The 24,215-nt window shown below is 40.0% G+C and overlaps 1 protein-coding gene across 1 annotated transcript in view; it reads left to right on the forward strand.

Annotated features, from left to right (window-relative positions):
- Positions 1-24,215, forward strand: part of LOC145395006 (high affinity cationic amino acid transporter 1-like) — a 116,995-nt gene that overhangs the window by 76,295 nt on the left and 16,485 nt on the right. The window contains exons 9-12 of the mRNA XM_080268751.1: positions 330-432; positions 8,204-8,260; positions 11,653-11,822; positions 21,462-21,628. Coding sequence (XP_080124877.1) covers positions 330-432; positions 8,204-8,260; positions 11,653-11,822; positions 21,462-21,628 — 497 coding nt within the window. The remainder of the gene's footprint in view (positions 1-329; positions 433-8,203; positions 8,261-11,652; positions 11,823-21,461; positions 21,629-24,215) is intronic.

A 24,215-nucleotide genomic window follows, 5' to 3' on the forward strand; every position in this document is an offset into this window, starting at 1 on the left:
TGCGACGTTGAAAAGGGGTGCCAAATCCCTGGTCATGCACTTCTCCTCACAACATTCATCCAGCCAGCTTGATCTCTTGTCAGTTCCCTAGCCTCACCAACTTCCAAACCTCTCTTCCTCACACACTGATCCACCATATCTCTCCATCGTCTCCTTGGCCTACCTTGCCTTCTCCCTCCTTCAGATTCACTCAGATATACCTCTTTCACCACTCTATTGTTATCCATTCACTCCACATGACCATACCATCTCAGTACACTCTCTTCGATTGTGGTGTCATATGAAAAGTAAATTTGACATAATCTCTAACTATCAGCCTCCCTTCTCAGGTTCCATGGCCATGATATTTGACCTGGAGTCGCTGGTGGATATGATGAGCATTGGAACACTTATGGCATATACAATTGTGGCTGTGTGTGTCATGCTTCTCAGGTTGGTAGATTCTCGGCTTAATTTTGGAAAAAGAATTCATTGAGCATTATTTGATGTACAGTACCCATACAGTTCACACTCCTTCAGTACAGGGTTTCAAACCACAGTTTTATACAGAGTTGCTGGTAAATGCCACACTTTTTCCACAGCACAGTAAAAAGCAGCATACAATAAGTTCCCATTATAAAGACCCATTTTTTATGTTCTTTTTGCCATTGAGTCCACAGTTAATTGCAGAAGCATTGCCTGTTAAACCTCCACTGTTTGCTCTGGAATTGATTTGTGAATTTATCCCAGTTAAACAGTTACCAACTGAATTGAAAAAGTTGTAGTATCATGGAGAAGATCCCTGATGTATATGAGTAGTGAGGACTTGACAACACTGATACACACATTGTTTTACTTTCTTAGTGCTGCGTCAGTCATCATCGCACATTCATAGAGGTTAAACATATGAAAAGTAAGGCTTACTCTTGTTGTTTATCATAGTACCTAAATTTAAAGCTCTGGAATGAGCAGTTGAATCAAAAGGCAAAAGAGACTCATCCATCTATCCATAACCTAATCCTTTGTTGCCCCATCAGGAACACAGGAAAAAAATGTGCTAAAGCTAGAGTAAATAGTGTCTGTACAGTATTAGACAAGTTTAAAGTCTAACACCAGCAGGAAGGTGGTAAGGAGTACTGCGCTGTAATAGAATCAACAATGCATCATGAGTGACCCTGAAAAATGCACATCATTATGAAGTTATTACCACATTCCGGTAGATTGTTGGTGCTGAGTCCACAGAGGACTCATCCACAAACCTATATATTTTGCATATTCATCTGTTTACAATACCATCCTCTTTGTATCAGAGCAATGAATGTCAGTGATGTTGTAAAGGATGATTTGAACAATGATGATTGAAATAATGATATATTTGGAACTTCATGTGTCCCAACTTCCTGGTACTTGCAGAAATTATTGCTATTCCCACCAAGCCTAGTTAGCTCATAGACTCCAATTTCCCTCTTACACTTCTTTTGAAGAACATAATCCTTGTGTTGGAGGGGGATTGGCTGTATTTATTATTTACATGTGGTTGTGTTCCGGATGTGCATGTATCAGTTATGCTTGTAAAATGTTACTGCTGTTACTATGTTCCACAATTTGTGGTCTTCAGGGGGTATGTTACTGTTGCACCATCTTACTGTGCCCTGAGAGCTTCTGTTACCTTTGTAGGTGTCTGAATAGCTTGGATGGTAAGATGCTTCAGTATGAGACCTTTCTTAAGCTGAGTAAAATTGTCTGGCAGCAGCAAGAGTGAAGTAAAAAGGATCACCTGGATTCAGTGGGTTAAGTAATGTTTAAGCACATTTATTGACATTTTGGTTTAATGTTCACACAACTTTTGGGAGTTCCAAGGTATACAGTTGTTGTTGCATTGTGTCCTCTGAGCTCCTTTGTTGAGGATATGGCATTATTGGACACTTCACCCATATTGTTTTGCAATGAATTTTGGTGAATAGCAATGTAGTTTGCTTCATAAGGAAAATTCTGTCTATTGTATTTACTTATCAAGCAGTCTCATTCTTAGAAGTGTACTGTTGTATTGCCTTGGCATAGTATTACTGGTGTACTAAAAGTTTTATTGTCATTTTACTGAGCATCAAAGACAGTTTTAGTCTTTCCATTTTTCTGTCAGTGGCTGCTTGAATAGTTTTTCACCCTGAGTAAGTCAAAATGTGTGGTGATTATTGTTTGTGCGGGAACTAATACATAAATAAATACATGGAAGTTGAAAAAAATTCGGTGCTAGCCATCACTAAGAGGCAGCACAGCTTTCCCCATAGGCACTGTAAAACTTTTTATGTTACTGAAGGTCCAGGAAACTAGAAAAATACATTTTAACTGAACTTGGTGAATATTAGGTTGACTTTTTAATTACTATTTTTAATAACTATCTCTGTTTGATAATTTCATTTTAAATACACTACAGAAATTTTGTTTCCTTTTAATGTATGCATGTTGGTGATTCCTGTATAGAACATTTCAATTTGCATATGAATATACTGTGTATATATGTGTAATTTACCGGGTCAGTCAGGATCACTTGATGGTTGTGATCGTCAGCTTTTACCCTCCCAGAAGGGAGCTGAGAGCTCATATAGTCCGATCTAAGGGCAAGGCTGTGACCTTCACACATGCATACACCCATCCCCTTGCTCAAGGGGGACACAACCACCCACTTCATCAGTGAAATTTTTTGCAACCTGAGTGAGGCGTAAACTCCCATCTTCCAGATGGCCAGAGAGAACGTTACCACTGAGCCAGCGAGTGGTGTGTGTGTGTGTGTGTGTGTGTGTGTGTGTGTGTGTGTGTGTGTGTTTACCTAGTGGTATTTACCTAGTTGTGATATGCAGGAAATGAGCTATGCAGTGGGGTCCTGTCTCTGTTTCTCAGTAAGTCAGATTTTGCTTTGAACTCGTTTAAGTTTTTAGACTGGACGACCTCTTTGTCCAGGTTGTTCCACAGGTCTGTGCATTTATATGGATAACTATATTTCTTGATATCCTTCAAGCAGCTTGGCTTTTTCAGTTTCATTCCATGTCCCATACAAACAGATCTTCTCTGTCAGTTTTATCTACTTCCATGATGGCCCTGAACACAGCAATCTTGTCGCCCCTCTCTCTCCTTTTTTCTAAGGAAGGCAGAACCAGCTTTTCCAGCCTCTCTCTGTACGACATCTGCCAGGCTAGGGACCATCTTGGTTGCTGTTCTTTGTATTCTCTTGATCTTGTTTATATCTTTCTTTTTGTGTGGAGACCACACTAATGCTGCATATTCCAACCAGGAGGAATCATGCCCACTATCAATTTTTTCATCATCTCCTCATCCATTTAATGAACTGCTATTCTTATGTTAGTCAAGAGTTTATACGTTTCTCTAACTGTCATGTTACTGTGTTTTTCAGGTGACAAACTATCCTGGACCAGCACTCCCAAATCATTTTCTTTTCTCAGTTTTGTGGTTGGTTCATTACCCATCAAATAATTCAGTGATGGCCTCATGGTACTTTTACCCATTTCCAATATTTTGCATTTTTTTTGCGTTGAATTTCATTTCCCCCATCCGGCTCCAATCATGAATCCTATCCAAGTCCTCCTACAGCATTTTACAGTCTTCCTCAACTTCTACTTTCCTCAAGATCTTTGCATCATCAACAAATAGACTTGCATAACTGTTCATTCTTTCCACCATATCGTTTACGTAAATCAGGAACATTACCGGCGCTAACACCGGGCCCGGGGGAACTCCACTTGTTACTTCCCTCCATCCATACATCCTGTCCTATATTACTGTCCTCATTTGTTTGTCTCTCAAAAAGTCTTTCATCCACTCAAGGAGGTCTCCCTTCAGTCCTCTTATGTGCTCCAGTTTCCACATTAGTCACTTGTAGAGTACCTTGTCAAAGGCTTTCTCCAAATCTAAATACACACAATCCACCCAACCCTCTCTCTCCTGTAGCACATCTTTTGCTCTTGAGTAAAAGCTCAACAAGTTGGAAGCATATGACCTTCCACTTCTGAATCCAAAGTGACTTTCAGCCAAAATGTTCATATCTGTCTATCAGGATTCTCTCGCACAATTTTGTGATCATGCTGGTCAGGGACACTGGTCTATAATTCAGGGGTTCTTCCTTATTTCTTCCCTTATAAATTGGTGCCACATTTGCCCTCTTCCATTCCCAAGGCACTTTCCCATCTTCCAGAGAACACAATTAAACTGTGAATCATATCCGCCAGTTGTTCTGTGCTTTCCTTCAGTACCCAATTAGAGATTCCGTCCAGTCCTGGGGTATTCCTTACATCTTGAGTTTTCAGTAATTTATACCCTTCCTGCAATTCCATTTTTGTGTCTTTTATCACTGCATTTCTAGTCACTCTCTCCCCCTCCACAAAATCCCTTTCTTTAGTGAAAATCAGTTGGAAACATTTGTTCATTATTTCAGCTTGCATTGCCTCATCTTTGTAGACCTCTCCTTCTACTGTCAGTTTGGTAATTCCTTCCTTTTGTTTCAATTCGCCATTGACAGATCTATAAAACAATTTGGGTTCGTCCTTACATTTGTCAGTTATACCTACTGTATTTCAAAGTTCCTTTCTTCCTGTTTACATATTCTTGTATATTCATTTCAAGTTCTTCTGTATCCTTCATTTGTTCTATTATTACCTGTCTTTCTCCAGTTGTTCCATGCAATGTCCCTCTCTTTTTTTTGCTATTATGCACCTTCTCTTAAACCAATCCTTTTTCCTGTTTTCTTTCCCACTTACTCTTTGGCACATATTTTTCCACTCCCGAGTTATAGAGGTCTAGAAAGATATCCCACTTTCTCTTTATCTCTCTCGTTTCTCTGAATTTTCTCCAATACCCATTTTTGAAGAATTTTCTTAATCCTGTAAAATTTGCTTTCCCAAAGTTGTATCTTTCCTGCCTCTAAAGCTCATCTCTTGGCACCACATTCACTGTTATCATCTCGAACTCAGTGACCACATGATCACTTTTTCCTGTAGGACACAGATACTTCAAAGATTCAATTACATCAGGTTCTTTGGTTAGCAGTAAATGTAGTCTTGCTGGTGTGTCATCACCTCTGAATCTTGTCTCTTGTTTGACCCACTGGGTCATTACATTATTCATTGCTATATTTAAATATATATTCCCCCATGAACCTTCACTGCTTCCAGAGTCCCATTCCTCCCAGGTCACCTCTTTACAATTAAAATCACCCATCAGAATTATGTTGTTGCATTTCTCAGCCACTTTCTGTGGTTAACTAACCATGTCTGACAACAACATCTGGTATTCATGATCATTCCATGCCCTTGTCTTAGGGGGAACATATACTACTGCCGTGTCTCTCTTGCCATTCTCTCCAGTTTCTAATTTCATATTTATCTTTTGAGCCCTACCCTCTCCCATTTCCACAGTATCCACATTTATGTTGTTCTTCTGCTATCATTACTCCTCCTCCCATTTTTTCTTTTCTGTCTCTTCTCCACAGTTTGTATTTACCATCTCCTAAATGGATATCAATAACCTCTCTTAACTTGGTCTCTGCAAAGCACATAACATCTGGTTCATGTACCCTCAAGGAATCATTGATTTCTAACCTTGCCAATATTAAACCATCAACATTAGTATATGCCACTTTCAAGCCTTTTTTTGTTGTTTTCTATTCCCTCTTCTCTCCCTCTCTCTGTCGGTATCACTTCCCCAATTTGTGATCTATAACTGTCCAATAGAACACTGTCTTTTCTTCCTCTGTTCTCTGTTTGTTTTTTGCCTTGGCTTCCCTTACTAACTCCTTTATTTTAGCTCTTTCTTCCTCATTTGTATCTCTCCTTGTCCAAGCATCCCTGAACCCCTCTTTGTCTGGTAACTTCCATGTTCTTTTGATGATTTCACTTACCATTACCTGAGACTTAAACTTTAAATGGCCTCAACCCTCCTTCCTCGTCTTTCCTAGCCTAAACACTTCGTCAGTCTCTTCCTGAATGGTTGCTTTTGCTGATTATACTGTCAATTTCATTTCCTTGCCCAATAAATATGAGATCTAATAATGAGGGGTCTTCTGGTCCTCTTTTCCTGGTGTTCTTCCTTACATGTTGTGTTAGAAAAAAATCCTGTATAAGATCCAAGAGCTTTTGATCCCAACAACTTCCATGGCTTTTTACATCTAGAGTATTCCAGTTTATATTTCTGTTAAAATCTCCCGTTAGTATAGTTCTTTCAGAGTTTTCTTCCATTCTGCATAGTAGGGTTCTTAAACTCTGGATTGTCTTTTCTGCCAGGTCTTCATATTCATATGTTTGTCCTGGGTGGCATATATAAATTTGCCACAACTATTATCCCTTCTGATGTACTAATCTCTACTGCAACTAATTCTTCTTATGAGGGTATGTCTGTTTCTGTCTCTTTTATTTGGAGTCTTTTCTTTGTTGGTATCATAATTCCTCTTTTTTATATATATCTCTCTCTTCGCCAAGTTTTGTACTCGTCCAAATTTAAAGAGTCGTTTGATATCCTTGGGGTTAATTTTGTTTCTGTTAGACAAATAATATGAGGCACATTTTCTGTGATATACTCATTTATCTCTAATAATTTGGATACCATTCCATCAACATTTGAGTACATCAACTTAGCCATATTGTTCATATATTTGACATTGGTTGAGTGTACTATCTTGCTTCTATTTAGTCCTTGCGGTTTATTTGCCATTTTTTTTTACTTGCAGTCCTACTACTTTGTAAAAAATATTTGCTTCTCTCTTCATCTGATCTTGCATCATTCTTTCTTTTTGCTTCTCAGTAATCCCCATTCCTCATAAGTTAGGCACCTTTTTATCCACACTTCTTTGTACTCCTTAATTCCCTAAGTTTGTTAGCATTTTTTAATACCTCATCTACAGTCTTCACACTTTGGAAGGTTACTTTGAGGAGCCTTGACTTGTTTCTCTCATATTTCCCAAATCTCTTAAATTCCTCTACAGCTTTTGCACAGATTTTCTCTGTTACTACTTTCAATATGTTCATTATATTTACTGTCTCCTTGTTATCTCCGGTGATTTTGCTAATTTCTTCTTCATCTTTACTAGTGATAACTATAGATTTGTTAATCCCAGCTGTTTCCTTTATCAGCCTTGGGTTCTGCCTTACGATGCCTTTCACCTCTCTTGTCATGTCTTTTGCATCAGCCTTGTTTTTTAGATCTTGAGCTGCTTTGGCTGCTTCTGCCCATGTATTTTGTATTTCCTCTGTGTAATTTCTTATCATTTCATTTGCCTGAGTTACCTTCTCATCAGTGTCTCTGCTCTGCTTTGTCAGATTACCTGCTTGTCTAATTATGTCTTTATCATTATTGTACTCCTTCAAAACTCTTTCATGGGTGAGTACTGTATTTCCCATTTCATTCATTTTCTTCCTCAGAATGTCAACCTCAGCTTGTAGCTCACATGTTGTTGCATCTTTTCTGTTTAATTTCTTTACCAGTTCCTTACCTTTTTTCCTTTTGTTGGTTCAGTTCCTTCCTTATTTCATCCAGTTCCAGTTTGAAAGTTTCCTCCAGTTTATTCACTTTGCGAATTTTTTAAATGTAACCTTTTACACAAGGTTTGTGTAGTCATTATTTTGTTTTTTACCATTTCCCTTCCTCTTACCTAGATGCACTTCTTGAAAGTATGCCATCTTATGGAAATATACTTTCTACTTACATTTTAGCTTCTCCGTTGTCAATGTTGGAATTTACCCGGTGCTCATCTGTTTACCCGACATAGCACCTGTCTCTCATTTAACGCCGCAAATTCCTTAGGGCTCTGATTATTTGATATACTTTCTTTGGACTGCACTTTTTTGCTTTTATTTGATCAACAATCATCTATAATTTAGCTTAGTACCGAGCTTGACTCATATTTGGATACACATAGGTATCTGATGCAGCTGTGCAGAGCGCAGTGACACATCTGCTCTGTACTGTGTTTCACGCGTGTGTGTGTGTGTGTGTGTGTGTGTGTGTGTGTGTTTGTTTGTTTTATGGATTTTCAGGAAGTGGTTGATACATTTCTGTGTATAGATACATATTTGTCCTATGAAAACTCTACATAGCTTGTGTCCCTGTTATGCTATGCTTCTGCCTAGCAGTTGATCAGGTGTTGTACTGTATATATGATCGTGTGTATTTTGTCCAACTACTGTACGTGGGTTTTGAGCTTGTCTGTGTGGTGCCGCAGGTTCTCAGATGTGGAGATATGTGAAGGAACTTCAGAGTACACACTGCTTCGAAGCACGTGAGTACTGAAACCCTGCTGTACGGTATACCAATCATTTTTTGTGATCATGTATGTTAATGAAATTCGCATATTTTGCAGTTCACTTGCTTCCTTTTAAAATAAGCCATGAAATAAATTCTATGATGCATTATTTCTCCAAATTTAATCTGCACAGTACTGTACCATCTTATTATTTCTGTATTGATATTAATCCTCCTGTGCTTTTGTTTCTCATTTTTTTGTGCTTTTTGTGTAGAAATTTTTGAATTTATTTATGTAATTGGCTTTGGTATTAATCCTGCTTTGCTCTTTTTTTCATTTTCTTTGCCTTTTTTATGTTTTGTGAAGGTTATTAAATTTATTTATGTAATTGGCAGTTATTATTCAGATGTGTCTGTATCATGTTATTTTTATTTCACATTATTTATAGCACCAGCCAATTTCCTTCCTGTGTTACACTGCTTTCCAAAGTGAAAAGTAGAGAAGTGCTGGGGAGGAAAGTAGCTGGTGCTATGAAGGCCTTGATATGAACAGGGGTCTTAGTGTGGAGGCTGCAAGAGGATTGTATGAAAGTATTGTAGTTTCCTGATTAACATATGAGTATGGAGCTGGTGTGTTATGAAAATAAAAAGTCAAGAGTAAGAGCAATGGAAATTGGGTTTTTGAGGAATATGTGTGGAATGTGATTTGTGAAAGATGTGGAGTAATGAAGTTTGTTGACAGTAAGGTTGAAGGGATTGGTCTTAAATGATATGGGAGCTTGGAGAGAATGTTAATAGAATGGTGAAAAGGATTGATGTGAGAGAGTTTGAGGGTGAGAGGAGGCATGGTAGACCAAGAATAAAATCATGGACTGGTGTGGTAAACTAGTTTGTGAGAAAGAGAGATATGATGGTTGATGAGGCTCGGGAACTGACAAGAGTTGAGTTGGTTGGATACACTGTGTAAGGTGGAGAACATGACAAGGGTTTGACACCCCTATTTAACTTGACTGTTGCCAGATTGACCTTATCCAACAGGTAATATGAAAAATACAGTAGTATGTGCAGATGGTCATGCCTATGAGGTGGAGTCAGGATTGTAGAGGTTTGAATGGTGAGTGAATGAGTGTGGTGCCTGTTTCATTGGGCATGCTTTTAATTAGTTCATCCTACATGTTTTCTCCTACTTTGTTTTCTGCATGCTGCAACACCCCATCCTTGGACAGGAAAAAAGAAGTCAGGATGATGATGATGGTATAAATTGGTAAATGTATCATCATATATCATTTTTGCTTTATTGATTTCATGATTGTAGTTCATCCACTGTAGCTTGGTGGAGATTTTCACTCTTGCAATATATTTCATATAATTTAATGACACCACAAGACATTATTTTGGCTTTACATCCTTTCGTACCACTTCTTCATACAGTAATTAGCACCACATTTTAGTGTTAGTCATTTGTAACAGTTTAGCATTAAAGATGAAGAGATGGCAGTTTTTAAGCCAATCAAAAGCAAATAGAATATTGTAGTTATGTAGAATTTAAAATGAACAGGAGATTGTAGGTACATAGAATGGACTGTACTTATTAAATAACAGGGCCATCAGGATCCTCATGGTACCCCAACTTCTAGAGGGACTTATCAAAACTGAGGGTGCCAGTGAAGATGTAGGAAAGCCATTTATTTATGATGTTTTCATTTTCATTTTTTGAAGGCTCCAACATGCTTGCATGGGTTGGCCTTGGTCACCTAATGGTGGTTCTCCATGCTGCTCAATCTCTGGATGCTTCCCTATTTAGTCCCTTAACCCTGAGGTCACGCTAAATGACCTCATCCCAGACCTTTTTCAGTCTGCCTCTCACTACCCTACCCCCAACATTAAGACTTCTCACTTCCTACATCCAGTTATCATTCCCCATCTTCTCCACATGCCCAGACCATCTCATTCTGCCTTCCCTCATCATAGCACCAATACACTCTAGTTCCATCCTACCTCTTACCTCTTCCATCGTAAACCTAGCCCCCCCGCCCCAGGCCTTGCACTCAAGGATGCACTGCACATCCACCTAATCATTGCCATTTCAGTACATTTGAGTCTGTGAATATCCTCTTCCTTCACTGCCAAGGTCTCACCACCATACAGCCTTACACTCCTAACACATGCCACTTACAAAGATCCCTTAACACAGAGGGAGAGGCCTCTCAATATCAGGAGAGGCAACAGCTCCCTGAACTTCTTCCAACTACTCCTCACTCTAGCCACAGAGTTAGCTCCTGCCCCACCTCCAGCACATAACATGTCTCCCAAATAACAAAACTCTTCCATACACTCAAGACTCTTACCAGTAAGTTCAGTCCTTCATGCCTGGCAGTATCCACCTGCTCTCTCTGACACACTGCACACATGAAATCAGCATTGTCTCGCAGTCTACCTCTAATACCACTACATCTCTCATGCACCCACTTATCACAAACACTGCACAAGATGGAATTATTTCCCATGCCCTTGTGACAAATCGCACATGGCCACTCTCCCTCTTCTTTGACAGTACCACCCCTAGCCCTGGACTCCATCATTCTTGTTTTATATGAATTTACTCTTAAGCCCTTGCACCCCATACCATCTCCCCACTTCCTGAATCTTTCCTCTGCCTCCCTTTCATTCTCTGCAACCAACACAAAATCATCAGCATACAACATCTCCCATGAGAGTCCATTTCTGAAGTCACGTGAAAGGGCTTCAAGTTCCAAGACTGACCCCTGATGCGCACCAACATTCATGGACTCCTGATGCTTACTTTCAAAACCCCTGGGAGAACAGGAAATAGTTTGACTGCTTTTCACTGTACTATGAGGTAGAATAGTCGGACTTGTATTTTTCATCATGTGCTTCAATATTTGGGCCAGATATTAGGGTTTGGCTTCCCCTTTGTGATCTTGTTTAATACTGTAACTCTTTGTGTCAAGTAACCACTTAAGCACCACTAGAACCAATCATATTACCCTCTCTTTTTTCCCGTTGTTGCCATTCATTACTCTTTCAGATATTCTTTCTGTGTGCCCATTCTCTCATTTCCATTTGTTAGTGTTCTTCCAGTCTCATACCTCACATTTGTATGCTTTTTTTCCATGTCCACTTATGTATTTTTACATCTCTTTCCAAAGTAGCTTTGTATTTTCGGTGCCATTGAAGATAGAATTTAAATATTGCAACTTGTACTGAGTATGGTACAGTTACTGTCTGTGTACCATTTTCTAATACTTGTTAGTGGTGAGTAGTTTCCACATTTTAGTGCATTTGCTTAAGAATTTTGCACAATAACTAGTATGGTAGATTTATACCATAGTATGTGTACCCTTTACAGTATTTTTTTCTTTTTTCTTACATGTCCTTGATCATAATATAGAATGAACTTCTCTACAGATTTGCTGATGATGAGGATGCAGAATTCAAGCACATGTCTCAGAAAGCTGCAGACAAAGGCTCCCAGTATTCATACAGGGATTATGTTAGGCAGCTGTTCAATACCCGTCGTCTGAGTGATCCCACAGACCTCACTGCGTCACTTGTGTCATATGCAACATTAACATTCTGTAAGCTGCACATAAGTGTATTAGATTTAATAGAAAATTAATTTAGGGGGTTTCAAGCCCGTGAAATTTTCTCATTTGCATTTTGCAATTGCTGACTCAGTTGGGTAAAAAAAAAAAGCTAACAAAAAAAAAAAAAATCTAAATAATCAGAAATGTTATTCCTGTCATCCAATATTTCTACCCATTGTGACTTTGAGATGGTTCATAAGTCAGCTCTGGCGACTTAGAAATTTTATTTTGTACTGGTGTGAGGTCATATTGTTTACATTAGAAATATAAACCGAGCAGTGGAAAGCACATGACTAATGCAAAAAAAAAAACTTGGTTTAATCACACTTATTCTGATGCTGTCCACAACAAGGAGAAGGCCTTCAAAAGGTACCAGAGCCAGCCCAGTCCTGAATCTCATCTCTCTTATGTTTCTGCCTGGAATCGTGCATAGTCTGTTCTTTGCTCTGCTAATAATAATTTCATTCATGCTAAATGCTGTGAACTCTCCAGCTCAAATTCCTCCCGTGCCTCCTAGTACCTTGACAAAAACTTTTCTAACAACTTTACCTCATCATTCTTCCTTCCTCTTTTCCACTCTGATATCTCGGTAGCTATTTCATTTACTGATAAAGCAGAACTATTCACTCAGACTTTCTCCTCCAATTCAACCTTAGATGATCCCAGTGCTGTTCCTCCATAACTACTCCCTCTGACGTCCTCATGGCTGACATTAAAATTTCTTCAATTGTATTATCAACCATCACTGGCCTCAGTAATAACAAGGCATATGGGTCTGATGGGGTCCCTCCTGTTGTCCTCAAGAATTTTACTCACACCCTGCCTAGGTAAATTCTTTTGCCATTGTCTAGCAACTTGCATCTTTCATTCATGCTGGAAGTTTGCTCTCATTCAGCCTGTCCCAAAGAGGGTGACCATTCCCAACCCTCTAATTATTGCCCAATTGCATTAACATCCTGTGTTTCAAAAGTTTTCGAGTCTCCTCTTAACCAAAAAATTTTTAAAACATCTTTCCTATCACAATCTTCTTTCTGATCGTCAGTATGGGTTCTCTCAGGGACGCTTCACTGGTGATCTTCTCGCCTACCTTTCAGACTCCTGGTCATCCTCCATTCAGGACTTTGGCGAAAGCTTTGCCATTGCACTTGGCATCTCAAAGGCTTTTGATCGAGTCTGGCATAAATCATTAATTTCCAAACTGCCCTCTTATGGCTTCTATCCTTCTGCCTATGCCTTCATCTATAGCTCCCTTTCTGGTCATTCTGTAGCCGCTGTTGTAGACGTCCATCCTTCTTCTCCTACAGCTATCAATAGTGGTGTTCCACAGGGCTCTGTCCTATCACCAACTCTCTTCTTTTTATTCATCAGTGACCTGCTAAGCTGTACATCTGACCCTGTCTTCTCATATGCTGATGACTCCGCCCTTCACATTTCCATTCACTTCCTGCAACGTCCATCTGCAGTTACTTCAACAAACAAGGGATGAGGCTGTGGCACACCTAATGTCTGACTTGGCTCTTATCTCTGATTGGGGTAAAAATTTTCTTGTTTTTAATGCATCAAAAACACAGATTTTATATCAATCATTCATTCATTCATTCATCGTTCAATCCTATGTTGCCCCATGAGGAGCGTAGCTCTCCTTCTCTCACTGACTCCGTTCAACCTGTCTGTTCACCGCACTGTTTCATCTTTATCTCATTTCTGTTGCTGCTTCAATGGTCACTGCTTCCCTGAATTGTCCGCTTGCATCCGTCAACCACTGCGGCAGGCATGTGGCACTCGCCTAGCAACAAATCTCATCCCATTTCTGTCCAACTCTCTAATGCAAGAGTTAACTGTTACTCCCAGTCCTTCATGTATGCTACAGGTCAGCTGTGGATCTGTTTCTCTCTGTCTGTATTTTCTGTTGCCTGTGATCTCCTGTCTTTCAAATGCAATGAGTCCAGACGTCTCGAAATAAACGGATCTTGAATTTGGCTCATTGTTATCTTGTTTTTAGTTTTTCTTGGAGGGAACAGTTTTCATGTTCCTGGCCTTTGGTTCCTTCTTGCTTGCATAAATAAAAAAAGAAGAAAAAAAAAAACAAGTCAGCACCTCTATACTTTCAGTGTTCCAGTATTGATTTTTACCTTCATTATCCTTGTTGTAGGTGTCTTTGCCATTGTTGTAATCTGTGATTTTGCCATTTTCATTGTCATTATCTCAGTCTCACATGGGAGGGAAGGGTAGATAGGATAGAAAAGAAGAAAAAAAAGAAAGAGAAAGCAAAAAACTATGAAAAATATTAAACAGCATACTTAGTGAAATGGGCCTCACAGACATTAAAAATGATTCAAACCTTCAAAATCTTGGCTTACATTACAAGCAAGCAGCTGCTCTTGCATGACCATCCTGTGCAATGAACCAATGTTCCCCTGTGGCTGGCAGCACATCATCATAGTGAGGCATGAGGAATAGTGTGGAAGTTTGGTTCCTGGATGGATGCCACATTTGCATCTCCCCACCCAGTTAACAGGGCACCTTAACTGGCTCCACATCACCCTGTGCTTTAGCTAAATGATTACCATCCAGCATTGTAAATGGTTTCCCGGGTTACAGGAAACCATTAGGCTTGTCACTCAGTGTACAGCCACAGAAGTATAAAGAAGAGTAATAAAAAGTGACAGGAGGGAAAGGTAGAAGTAGAAGAGAGGTGAGAAGACAAAGAAATAGAATGATAAAAGTGAAGGAAGAACAAGTGGCACTACTTCAGGGGAGTGGATGATGATCACCACTACCTACCACCAGGAGATGAATGTAAAAATCATAAACTTATTCATGACCTTTTAACTTTCCTTGGCTGTACAAATTAGTCTGCTGGTAACAAGAGTATAGCACACAGGATTTCATCTTAGAGAAGGGGTAAGTAAAGAGCATAATAGAGACTTTTTCCCCTTGTACCATGCAGGTGTTCTGATGGTAATCACTTGAGTAGTGGAGGCTTTGACTGAAGAGAGAAAGAATAGTAATGAGATATGACAAGGGCTGAATGAAGTGTTTTCACTGGCTCAGCTACCATGTATGGACTGACTCTTAAGATTGTGTGCCTGATCATGTATAGATGGAAAGTCAGTGAGGATTATCATACAAATTTTTTCTCCCCTTGAAATGATGTGTATGATAATAGATAGATGGAAAATATATATATTAAAAAAAAAAGTGTGCAGGTGGTTAAACCTGTGTGGTGGAGCAAAGATTCTACGGGCTTGAAAGATGTGGGAATGAGTGTCTGGCCCAATTCACGTCATGATGATGATAGTACTTGCACTTTAATGTTTTATCTTTCTTTTTGCTTTGAATCTCACCTTCCCCATCCATAGGTGGGAAGAAACATGTTGGTGATGATGATGAACATCAGTGTATTTATTTATGAGTCCCATTGAAATGTAGTGCCTTGTAGCTAGGATTCTTGCCAATCCCACCCCCATGGCCCAGGATGACTAAATTCACTCCACAGAACAAGAAACACTGACTGGAAGGCACATTTACTTGTGTAACCTCCTCCTGTTAACCGACAGATACTTATACCTTGTACGGTACAGTACTCCCCCTGGCGGTGTCTAGCACCTTCTATCATGTTTGTCAGCTGGTATCTGTTCTCAGTAGGTTTATCGGTCATGTGGACCACTGTGGCTGGACAGCCTGTTTTTTTTTCCTTTGTTCCTTTCTCTGTATTTACCATGGCAGACACCCCCTCTCCTTTTGGAATGGAGTCTCCAAGGTATGAGTGTAAGTTGTTGTTCTGGCTGTTTTCTCCTTTTTAGTTCTTTTCATACGTGTTTCTTTCCGTGTAGCCTCCTTTTCTGTTCACTCCTTCTCCATCCAGTGAATTTTTGCTGCTTCAACCTCATTTACCTAGTTCTCTATCTTCTCTTTGGTGTCTCCCATATGGGTTAGTGGTGTATTTGAGTGTTTGGGGGTTTGGGGTGTGTTCCTTATGCTGTGTACCCCCTGGCTACACATGCACAAGGGCCCTGCATGGCATGGGTTGCTCACAATATTTCATCATTCTTCCAGTCCATCCCCCTCCCCCTGCTTCTGGTATGGTTCATTGTTGGATTCTTTCATGCCATTTCGTCGTCTCTTCCAAGAGTTGGGTTTCCTTGTGGGACAGACATTTTCTTAGATATGCTTGCTTCCACATCACCAGCTCAACCCCTCAGTCGCTGATGAATTTTTGCTCATGTATAAGGCTGTGTTTTTAACAGCATTAGCATCTAGTGCAAGGGTCTCTTGAGTTACCTGTGACATGCAGGTCTCCATTCCATATGTGCATTGAAGCTTATTTATCAGCAGGGACCATTTTTCGCCACCTGGGCTTCATGAGAAAAAATCGAAAACATTTCGAACATAACCAAACTCGATCCCATCCCTATGAGAAGGTACCATTTCCCATTCCCTCTGTCATTTACAAATTCTCCATGCTTATATGTAGACTATTCAGCCTTTGCACTCTGATACATCATGGATATGGCCCAAATTTCAGAAAATGTACCACATATCAAATTTCCAAATTACAGTTTTATGCAGAGTTACTGTATTTCCTTGGCTGCTCCTGCTGCCACTACAAACCCATGATGTTTGTAAATTTACTCTCAGTTTATTTCGTAGACGTTTTCTACAGAAGACTTCATTGACAAGTATCTTTGGGCCTCTCCAAATAAATTTTTAAAGTTTTGCCTAAGTTCATCTATTTCAGCTTAAGTCTGCATGGCATCAGGTTCAGTGCATCGTCAGTAAGATCCCTGTTATGTTCTTTAACATTTTCTGGTGAATTCTTTTTGGTCCTGGAGCAGTATTAAACCTTGTCAGTAATTTTCTGTACTTGTTTGTCTTTAATTTTTTATTGAATAAGAAATGCATAGCTTAGAGGTTAATAAATAGTCTAGACTACAGGATGAGCTTTATTGTTGCTTCACCATTAATCTTTGTGTTTAGGATTTCAAATCCACAAACGATTGGATATTTTATTTTTATCCATCCATCCATCATCCAATCCTATGCCGCCCCATGAGAAGCAGAGGAGCTCGGGGTTAGGCCAATTGGTCCTGACATTTAAGGTGAGAGTGACCAGCCTCACTCATCCCTGAGTGGCATTATGTGAGCAATAAACCCCAACCACCCCTTAGATATAAACCTGCACAGGCTCCATCCGATTGGAGCGCCTTAATTACCCACTAAACCACCAGGCACCAAAATTTGGTTATATGGTTACCACCCAGCATAGTAAATGGATTCTTGGTGTACAGGAAACCATTTGGCTTGTCACCCAGTGTAGAATCACCCACAGGCAGAAGGAAGAGGAAAGAGTGAAGGAAAGAAAGAGAGGAGAGGGAGTGTAAAGTCACCCATAGGCAGAAGGAAGAGGAAAGAATGAAGGAAAGAAAGACAGAAGAGGAAGGAAGGAAGAGAAGAAAGGGCAGACACCCAAAGCAGCACTACATCGAGTGAGTGGATGGTGAGCATCCCCATTTACCGCATTTTATTTTATTTTCCAACACCATAATTCCTGAATTTACATATATCCAAGGATACTACATAAACAAGGTGCAATCTTATCTTTTTTCATCCCCTCCTGTATGTAAGGTTTTGGAAATTTGCATGAGACGATGGGTGGGTAAGATTATAGTACAGATGGTATATCATCATCATCGTCATCATCCGGACCTCCTTTCTCACCCAAGGGCAGGATGAGGGGTAGCAATGTCCAGACAGCCCAAATTTGCCCAATTCAATGGGCCACAATTCCATTCACTCATCATTCAAGCCCACAGAATCCTGGCTTTATCAGATACACCGAAAACATTCACCACGTTCTGTAGCTTCACATAGACGTATCCGATTGAGTCAGTCAGGATGCAGCCACGTTAAAAGGGGTGCCAAATCCCTTATCATGCACTACTCCTCAACATTCATCCAGCCAGCTCGATCTCTTGTCAGTTCCCTAGCTTCACTGACTTCCAAACCTCTCTTCCTCACACACTCATCCACCATATCTCTCCAGCTTCTCCTTGGCCTACCTCACCTCCTCCCTCCTTCAAATTCGCTCAGATATACTTTTTCCACCACTCTGTCGTTATCCATTCTCTCCACTTGACCTTACCATCTCGGTACATTCTCTTTGATTCTGGTGTCCACCGACTTCCCCACTCCACATCTTTCAGGAATCACATCATTTCGTATCCTATCCACCCTCTGTACTCCACATACATTCCTCAGCAGTCCCATCTCAACTGCTCTTACTCTTGACTTTTCATTTTCATGCCACACCATAGTCTCACATCCATATGTTAAAGTTGGCACTAACACTCCCTCATGTAAGCCTCGTGCAGCTGCAACACTCAAGCCTCAATTTCTTATCAAGGCCTTCATTGCACCAGCTACTATTTTTCCTTGTGTCACTCTACTTTCAACTTCTTTTGCACTCTCTTTTCCTCTCTTTTCTGTCACTGTACCCAGGTATTTGAACTCTCTCACCAATTCCAGTCTGTCTCCATGCACTGTAACATCACAGTGGGAGTCACCTTCTCTCTCAGTAACCATCACTTTACTCTTTTCTACATTTACTCTCAAGGCACAGTGCTCACAGACATCAGCAAAACTCTGCACTTGCCTACCAAGTTCTTGTCTGGTACTTGCTAGAAGTACTGCATCATCAGCATACAACAAATTTGAGATATTCCATCCATCACCATTCATTACCAATGCCATCCATCTCTCTATTACTCATGTATTTACTTTCCTCATCACCTCATCCATATATATATATATATATATATATATATATATTGAACAACCTTGTCGCGTGCCCACACCGATAGTGAACCATTCACTTACATGCCCATTAACCCTTACACATGCTTCGCTACCATCATTAAAACTTTTGACAGCACCGTACATGCACAAAACTTTCCACAATCCCTCTCTGTCTAGTTTGTCATATGCTTTTTCCAGATACATGAATGCCACAAACACCTTATGGCCTTTCTCAGAAGCCTTCTCTGCTATCTGTCTCACTGCAAATATTTGATCCACACATCCTTTGCCACTCCTAAAGCCACATTGTTCATCACTCAATAGGACTTCTGATATCTCTCTTACTTTCTCTTCCATATACCTTCCCTACCACACTCAATAAACTTATGCCATGATAATTCTTGCACTCACTTCGCTTACCTTTATTTTAGTACAGGGGTACAATCACAGCCTTTTTCCACTCTGTAGGCACAATTTCACTCATCCATGCCTTCTTACGTTTCTCCAACAAGCATTTCATTCCACTTTCTCCACTACACTTAAATATCTCTGCATACACCTCATCAACCCCGGCTGCTTTCCCTTTTTTCAGCTGCTTCACAACACTCTCATGTCTCCTGGCACTGCATTCCTTCTCTGCACACCCCCAAAACCAATCATGTTTACAGCCACTCTGCTCTCTCTATTCCTATTCATCAGGCTTTCAAAATTTTCTTTCCATCTGGTCCTTACTTCATCCCCATGGGTTAATAATCTACCACCTACAGCCTTCACTCCATCACATTTCTTTCTGCTTTCACTTCTACATTTCCACATCTCTTTCCAAAATAACCTCCTATTTTCAGAGTTGTTCTCATTCATTTTTCTTTTTCCTCTTCAATAGACTGTTTACATGCTTCTTGCTCTCAAAATACCCAGTTCTTTTTTCAACTAAACCCCTATCCTGTAACCACTTTAGCCACTTCTTCCTCATTTCCTCCACAGCTCTCTTAACCTCCTCATTCCACCGTGCTATACCTTTCTTCTTTGGTGTTACTCTTGCCACACCACACACAGTTTAGCATTCCTCACTAAGCAATCCCTATATGCATTCCACAGGCTGTCCAGATCCATTTCATTCAAGTTCACTGATTCTAACTCCTCCTCTACTTTGGTCCTATAATCATCTGCATTTCTTTGATCCTCAGCTTCTCAACTTTCAGTCTTTCTCCCTGATTGCTCCTCTCTCTCCTGATCCACCTCACTCCTCTCAGCTTGATCTTGCATACCACAATCATATAATCCGACAGACCTCCACATCGTCCTCTCACAGCCCTCGTATCAACAGCCATTCCCATCATTGACCTCTCTGCGAGCACGTAATCAATCAGGCCTCTTTCAACACGATCCCTGTTTCCTTTGTACCATGTACATTTATGTGTATCTTTGTGTTTGAAATACGAGTTACAAATGCACAACCTCCTCTCCTGACACATATCATTTAGTCGCTTCCCATTATCATTTTCTCCTGGTACTCCATAACAACCCATTATGTCTTCCTCAGGACCAGTGCCTACTCTTCCATTCATATCCCCCATTTTGATCACCTTGTTGCTCTTGGGCATTTCTCCCACTACTTCATCCAGCTCATCCCAAAATCTGTCTTTCTCTCTCTCACTCCTGTCCTCACGTGGTGGGTGCATATGCTACAATCACTGCCACTTTCATGTTCTCAAACTTGAACTTGACATACATACACCTCGAGCTGACACATTTGTAGTCTGTCACTTCACTTTGTCACACCTCATTCATCAACAAAGCAACTCCTTCCTTGCATCTTCCTCGCCCATTCATTCCCAATCTTACACATTTCACACCTTCCCACTCCTCCACTTCGCACCCTTTCATCTTTGTTTCACACAATGCCATCACAGCATATCTCGCACTCTTGGACACATTCAACACTTCCACCCTCTTGCTCTCCTCATTCACACCTCTCACATTCCACATGGCCATGCGAATCTGCCTGTTTGGTTGGGGCCCTTGGCAAGTATTGGGCCCTCTGAGGCTTTCTGAAACGACTGCCATGGTTAAGTGATTTTGGATAGGGGAATCAGGGATACTTAACCCATTCAGAAACTCCAGTTATATGGTTACCACCCAGTGTTGTAAATTGTTTCCTGGGTACAGGAAACCATTTGGCTTGTCACTCAGTGTAGAGCTCATATGGCATCACTCTACATTGAGTGAGTGGATGATGTGTGCCCCATCCACCACAAATGATATACCACAGATGGTGTTCTGGGAAAAAAAAAAAAAAAAAAAAAAAAATCTTTATATGGTCAATTATCAGAGTCCATGTAAACCTCTTCCTGCAGGTGGATATTCATAGTTACAAGACGCCAAATTCCTATGGGACTCTTAAATTGGCTGGTTTTAGATAAAACCCTCAATTTGTGAGCCCTAGGAATGTAGCATCTCACATTGCCCTGTTCTCTGCCTGTTCTCCCACCCTCCTTCACACATCCTCATACCTACCTGTGGACTGGTATTCAATTAAATGGATACTGGTTGCTGAACAGAACTGTCGGTGATAGACACTATCCAGTGAAGTACTGTACTGTACGTGGTACAGATCTTTGGTGGCTAACAGCAGGTTACACAGATAAAGCGCCCTGCAGATGATTCTTGTCACATCGAAGTTCTCGTTCTGCTGAGTGAATCTAGTCACCTAAGGCCATGGGATGGGCTTGGCAAGAACCCCAGCTAGGTTGTGCTACATTCCTAGGGCTCACAAATGTAGGGTTTTATTCTAAAACTTGTCAATTCATTTTATTACTTTGTACAACGCAGGTGTTTTGGTGACTTTGGTGGCTATGCTCTTGGTGGTGCTGCAGAGTGATTTAGCGGCTGGGAATGCTGGAGCCATCATAGCTGTTGCCATTATCTCTGCCATCACCTTACTGAATATTGTCATCATTTCTCTCCAGCCACAGTCCAAACGAAAACTTTCATTTAAGGTATGCTGTCTCCCTGTGTTTCATTTCATCGTGTATCTTTTGTATTTAGAGACCATTGACCTTGCTGTACTCTTTTTACTTTAACATAGCCTAATTATGCCATTCTCCATCCTAACCCCTAAAGGTCAGTCCCCATTCTGGAACATGTGTCATGGGGACATCGGTTCCAGTTCCAGAATGTTTAAACACTCTTATGTTGTCAGCCACTGCTCTGTCATAAATAATCGTCATCGGACATTGCAGTGCCCTTCATTTTAAAGCTAAAGAGTTATACTTTGCTGGGTGTAAGGATTTTTCTGATAGGTTTAATAAATCACCCATTTTTTGCAAAAAATGCCTGCTCCTGACGTTTGATTTTATAAACAATCCCCAACCCCAAAGAGTTAAAGCAGAGTATTAACATAGGACTATGATGCTAGTCGCACAGCAGTGCTATAGAAGGAATATAGAGTGTTAGCATTATTTTATTCTTTCATGGAGCTGCAAAAGAAAACAAATTTTGGCCAGGTTAATGTAAAAGAAATGTAGTATGTGTAAGTATTTTCACTTGATGGCAGCTGCTCCTGTGTTGTCATCTTGAGCCATTTCCTTATTCAATCCTATATCCTAGAGGTCTCCAAGCAGGGCTTCATCCCATGTCTTATTTGTTCTGCCTCTGCTCCCTCTGCCTCTTTTCAAGAAGCTGTAATCTTGAGATAGATGTTCGTTCATTCCTTTATAAAGGTTCCAACATGCTTTCATGTGTCAGTCTTCATCACTCCATGAAGGCTTTCCATACTGCTCAACCTCTAGCAGCCTCTTTATTCAGACCCTTACCTAAAGTCATGATAGGTTTAGTTGCTGCCACATGTGCAGATGAAGTTTGTATTGTATAAAAGTGCTGTCACAGTTCTAGTAATTGTATAGGTGCAAACCTGTGTTGAATGCTAATGAATTCCTTAGGAATCCCATATTATTGTTATCATTTTTTTTTTTTTTTTTTTTCAATATTCTTTAGACAAAAGAGGTTTCCACCACCCCAGACAAAAGAGTGTACAGCAGTGTAGCCAGAAAGCTCAAATGTTGTAAGAGAATTTATTGTCACCTAAATAATCTGAGCAAAATTTGGACTAAAAACTTTAATTATTAGGTCAGGTGAATCAGTTAACATTTATGCAGCTTTATAGATGAAAGTTATTGAAAAATTGATGAATGGGAATGGCTATATTATATGTTTGTTGAGTTTGGTTTTACACAGCAAAGGGAATGTGTTGTCCCAAAACTTAAGAAACAAAAGCCAGGTGAAATGGGAAAAGGTTAAAGAAAAACATAACAGGAAGTGTAGATGGAGCAGATGCAGAAGTGAAATAATGTAGTGGGAACTGTGTACACACACACACACACACGAACAGCCGGAGAGAGAGGACGTCCAAGGCATCGCTCCTGACCTTGAGTAGTTTCAGGAATTTTGTCTGTCCTGTCTCCTAGGGTCTTTCTTTAAATTTAAAATAATGAAAGTTGGTAGACTACCAAAAATGTAAAGATTTGTTGGCAATAGTATACATGAATGTTTGTGGCTTATTGGTAACAGCTGTTTAGGTACTTGATCGGTACGTTAAAGATGGCCGAAAATGTAAACAATGAGGGAATGGAATTTCAAGGATTTGATGCTAATACTAATGTCATGGACCTAGTGAAAACATTAATTATGAGGATTAGTGAACTCGAAAAAAAAGTAGAGAATCTAGTGATAAAGGATGTGTCAGGAAATACGGAAACCACCATACAGAGTCTAATCCAGTCCAACGAAACAGCCAATGAAGAGATTAAGAATTTGAAGAGGGAGAATGTTGAACTGAGGAGGAAACTTGAAGAGAGTACTAATAAAACGGAGAAGGTGAGTAATGTACTAGAAGAACACAAGGCAAAGTGGGCACACGTAGAAGAAGAACAGAAAGAAGTGGTCAGCTTAAGAGAGATCATCCAGGAAGAAAGGGAAATGAACAAGAAAGAAATGGAAGAAAATGTAGTGAAAATACTGAAGAAAAAGAGAAAATAGTGAGAGAAACTGTAGAAAGGAACAGATGTGTGATAGTATTTGGAAACAGGGAAGAGAGGAAGAAAGGTTAGGTTCGCAAGACTCGAGAGAGACACGAACATGGTGAGAGAGGAATATTAGGCAAGATTGACCCCGAAGGAAACAAGTGGGTAAAAGAAATTGAGGAAGTAAGGAGGATAGGGCCTTATAAGAAAGGGGAAACAAGACCAATGAGAGTCAAGTTTACATCAGAAAGTGTAATAAATGAGATACTTAAAGTGACCTGGAAATTAAGCAAAGAGGCGGGGATGGAAAATATTATAATAAGAAAAGATCTGAATGAAGAAGAAAGAGAAGCTTTAAAATCATTAAAGGAAGAAGTAAGGAAAAAAATGATAAGAGGACAGAGGAAGAACGTAATACTTTTTTTTGGAGAGTATTTGATTTGAAAGTAAGGTAATGTTTTTTAAGGAATTAGAAGTGAAGGAAATTAGGGGGATGGTTGTGAAAGATCAGAAGTTGAGGAAGTGGTACGGACAGAGAGTAGGAGAGAAGAGGGTATTAATAATG

Source organism: Coenobita brevimanus, chromosome 29 (genome assembly GCF_032717465.1).
Source record: "Coenobita brevimanus isolate Jiangsu-jjx chromosome 29, ASM3271746v2, whole genome shotgun sequence".
NCBI classification, from domain to species: Eukaryota; Metazoa; Arthropoda; class Malacostraca; order Decapoda; family Coenobitidae; genus Coenobita; species Coenobita brevimanus.